We start from the raw sequence: 3,900 nt of genomic DNA, 5'->3' as shown, positions 1-3,900 counted from the left end.
AAGGCCACAGGCCTGCGCAAAGTCCCTACTGTCCTCCCAGGTGACCCCAGCCACGGCCTCTCGCCCAAATTGCTTCTTTGAGCTCCAGGGCTCAGGGACCCCTCTGGAGCTGAGCCAAGGAGCAGGCGGACGAGACCGGCACACACGCACACAAGCACACTCACAGACACGCGCACAATCCCTGTCGCGCGCACAATCCGTGTCGCGCGCACGCTCCTCATTGGCAGGAGGCGGAGGGCGGGGCGGGTCAGACCCAAAACAAACAACCTGCGCGCAGCGACTTTTTTCCGCGCCGCCGCTTGGTCTCGACCTGGTGCGCGTTCGCCAGGGAGCTGCCGCCACCTAGGCCACATCGTTTCCCCACCCCTCTGCCGACAGCGCCCAGGCCCCGCCCCCGCCCCCGCCGCCGCAGGTTTATATTCGGCGGGACCGAAGGTTGAGGCGAGACTTAGCGGCAGTCGCCCAGCGCGGAGATGCTACTCCGAAGGCTGGGGGTGGGAAGACCGTTGTGGGAGCCAAGGCCTCGGGGACTCGGCTCCAAGGGCGCTTAAGGCTGAAGGCTCAGCACCTCCCCTAAGGTGGCAGCACACTAGCCTGCACTATTTACTTGCCCCGCGGAAGCCTGCTCAGAACCCCTCCTGGTCTCTTGGACGTATAGCAGATGCGCACGCTTCTTCCCTCCAGCAGGAAATCCCAAGCCCCCTGCGCCTGGGCACCACAGGTTAGAACCACATCCCTGCATGCATTCATCTCGGAGTCGCTTATCCTCGAATTGAAGACAGCGCTCATCCAACTTCTCCCTCTCCGCCCCTCTTAATTCACCCAATAAGCACAACCCCTCCAAAGAAACATTTCAGCGGAAGAGAACTCTTCTACGGAAAAGTGACTGTCTCTCGCAAGAAGGTGAGCTCTCGTGAGGGAAAAACAAGGACTCTCGGTCCTGGATCGCCACCACGCGCAGAGGAAACGGGTACGGAGCTGGGCTGGAACAGGGTGCGCGGACATGAAGTTGGAGGTGTTCGGCCCCCGCGCCGCCCACGGAGACAAGCCAGGTAGTGACCTGGAAGGCGCAGGCGGTAGCGACGCGCCATCTCCTCTGTCGGCAGCCGGCGACGACTCCCTTGGCTCGGACGGGGACTGTGCAGCCAACAGCCCAGCGGTGGGCGGTGGCGTCGGGGAGCTGGTGGGAGGTGGCGAGCGGAGCGCGGGAGGTGAACCCGCGGCCGAGGAGGAAGGCCCGGCGGCAGCGGCGGCGACGGGGGTCGTGGCGGCGGGGCCAGGGGCGGGAAGCGCTGGGGGAGGCGAGGGCGCTCGCGGCAAGCCGTACACGCGGCGACCCAAGCCCCCATACTCGTACATCGCACTCATCGCCATGGCCATCCGTGACTCCGCGGGCGGGCGCCTGACGTTGGCCGAGATCAACGAGTACCTCATGGACAAATTCCCCTTCTTCCGTGGCAGCTACACGGGCTGGCGCAACTCGGTGCGCCACAACCTCTCGCTCAATGACTGTTTCGTCAAGGTACTGCGCGACCCCTCGCGACCTTGGGGCAAGGACAACTACTGGATGCTCAACCCCAACAGCGAGTACACCTTCGCTGACGGGGTCTTCCGCCGCCGAAGAAAGCGCCTCAGTCACCGCGCGTCGGCTCCCGCACCGGTGCTACGGCCGGAGGAGGCCGTGGCCCGCCCAGCTGCCGCGCCCCCACCGCTGGCGCCGGCTCCCCCAGCCTCGCCCCGCGCGCATTCGCCCGCCCACCAAGATGGGCGCGTCAGCCCCGCAGGCAAATTTTCTAGCTCCTTCGCTATAGACAGCATCCTCAGCAAACCCTTCCGCAGCCGCAGCGACGGGAACACGGCTTCCGGGCCGCAGCTGCCATGGGGCGCCGCACCCTGTCCGCCTCTGCCCACATATCCCGCGCTCCTCCCTGGAGCGCCTGGCGGAGCCCTGCTGCCACTCTGCGCGTACCGCGCCGCCGAGCCGGCGTTGCCTTCGGCGCCACACGTCCTGCTTGCGCCCTTCTCCGCCTCGGTTCCTGCCAAACCTTTCCGAGGCCCGGTGGCCGGCAGCGGCGCGCACCTGTACTGCCCCCTGCGGCTGACCACGGCCCTGCAGACCGCCTCAGCCCGAGGCCCTGCCGCGCACCTGCCTTACCCTGCGGAGAAGCTCCTAGCCTGAGCAACAGCCGCTGAACTCCGCCCGGGTGGGCGCCTTCTGGGAAGCAGGGAACACAGGTTCAGGGCTTTGCATTTTCTGTCCAGAGGAAGGAGACTTTAAAAGAAAATTCTCCATCAAACGTGCCTTAAACCTAAGAATTTTTTAACAGAAAAATTTTAGTCCGGAATGTTTCCTTCACCTTTTATAATTTTAGTCCGGAATGTTTCCTTCACCTTTTATAATTTTACAGAGGACCAAAGCAATTTTTCATAATTGTTTGTGAGTTTTTTGATCAAGCCTGCCCCTCCTTTCCTTCACAAAGACTTTTTTCTCTCTTCTGACTGCCCAGGCTCCACCTTACTCCTACTATTTTTGTCGCACCTTCCACTGATTTGTCCCTAACAAAAAAAGAAAAACACATCAGGGAACCATTCCGTATGATAAATTATATGACCACTATTTGGGGTTTGTTGGGCCCCTGTTCTGTGTACGTATGTGTCATTTACAGGTATGACTGAATGTGAGAGAAGTGTCAGAGAATCTTCAGTCATCTCTCTTCTATTGACCAATGCTTCACTGTGCCAAAAGATAAAAAAATATATATATATTGATGAGTTTTGTAACTAAATTATTTATATATTTTTGAAACCTGAGTTTAAAATGTTGCAGGCAACGGGCTACAGCTTTATTAGTGGTTTGGTGGTCTCTAACTGTGGTCTCTTTGGGCCACGTAATTTCTTTAAAGGAAAAGTTAACATGTATATGGGGTGCCAGGACCACTACCGTGTGAAAGCAAGTGTGATTTTTATTTTTAATATTTTATTTGTGTCTCTGTACATATTCATGTATAAATTTTATAAAACCCAGGCATACTGCTTATTTTTAAATAAAACAACTGACTTTAGCACTTTGTGGTGATGGGCTGAAGATGAAGAAATTTTAACCTCCACTCTCCAAAAATTGGCTTAGGTTTGAGTCTTAAGAAACTTCCAATGGGGGCATCAAAATATTTTCCTGATGATTCATTAAAGGTAGAGGCAGTTAGCAGGTTTCTTTACCTAATAAATTCCTATACAAATATCCAGGATGAGATTTCCATAGATAGGATTTCTTAAAGCTTAAAACCAAAGACTTCTGTAAGAATTCTGAGTTGCCAGAACAAATCATAAAGTGTGTGCCCCAAGAATCCTTTAGCAAACAAGTTATTAACAAGCTTATAGTCAAGCAGACATTTTCAGGTAAATTGGTTCTGATTAGGGGTTCAAAATGCTGGAAACAATCTTGACATACAACTTAACACACCAAAGATTTCTTCAGGGCAGTTTTAAGAGCAACTTGAATGTGAATGTTTTTGTCAAACAAAACCTTTTACCTTTTTAGGAATGCAGAAAGTCCGTTTGGGGTTGTGAACCAGTCAGTAGTTCCCTCTCCCTCTCCCTCTGTATGAAGAGAGCATTTGTACATGTGCGGCTGCCAGGCCTATTTCAGTTGTGATCTAAAGAGAATATGCCATCTCAGATATGTCAGAGACAATTTACCATATTGATTAGAGGAAGTACCAGAAAAGTGTGAACAACTATTTCTCAATAAATTCAAAGACAGTGGAACTTTAACAATTTATGATTGCAATATTCTAAAGAGTCCATACAATGAGAAATTCGGACTGGAAATTTAGGCTTCATTGTTGTTCCTGCCATTCTCCAGTAGATTTCATTCCATCCAAGAAGATGATTGGGGATTGG

General features: G+C 53.6%; 1 protein-coding gene across 1 annotated transcript; it reads left to right on the top strand.

The window, feature by feature from the left end:
* The first annotated feature begins 351 nt into the window (after window positions 1–351).
* FOXQ1 (forkhead box Q1) lies at window positions 352–3,481 on the top strand. Its single transcript, XM_039869475.1, has one exon. It carries the CDS (start codon window positions 1,004–1,006, stop codon window positions 2,177–2,179), a length of 1,176 nt encoding a protein of 391 aa, XP_039725409.1. The 5' UTR covers window positions 352–1,003; the 3' UTR covers window positions 2,180–3,481.
* The last annotated feature ends 419 nt before the right edge of the window (window positions 3,482–3,900 follow it).

The sequence above is a fragment of the Pteropus medius genome, unplaced genomic scaffold (assembly GCF_902729225.1).
Source record: "Pteropus medius unplaced genomic scaffold, Ma_sr-lr_union100, whole genome shotgun sequence".
Taxonomy (NCBI): Eukaryota; Metazoa; Chordata; class Mammalia; order Chiroptera; family Pteropodidae; genus Pteropus; species Pteropus medius.
Note: the sequence above shows the minus strand (reverse complement) of the source record. Positions and strands in the feature narration are given on the sequence as shown.

Coding starts and splice junctions, on each gene's coding strand:
- FOXQ1 (XM_039869475.1), top strand. CDS start 1,004: ATGAAGTTGGAGGTGTTCGGCCCCCGCGCCGCCCACGGAGACAAGCCA.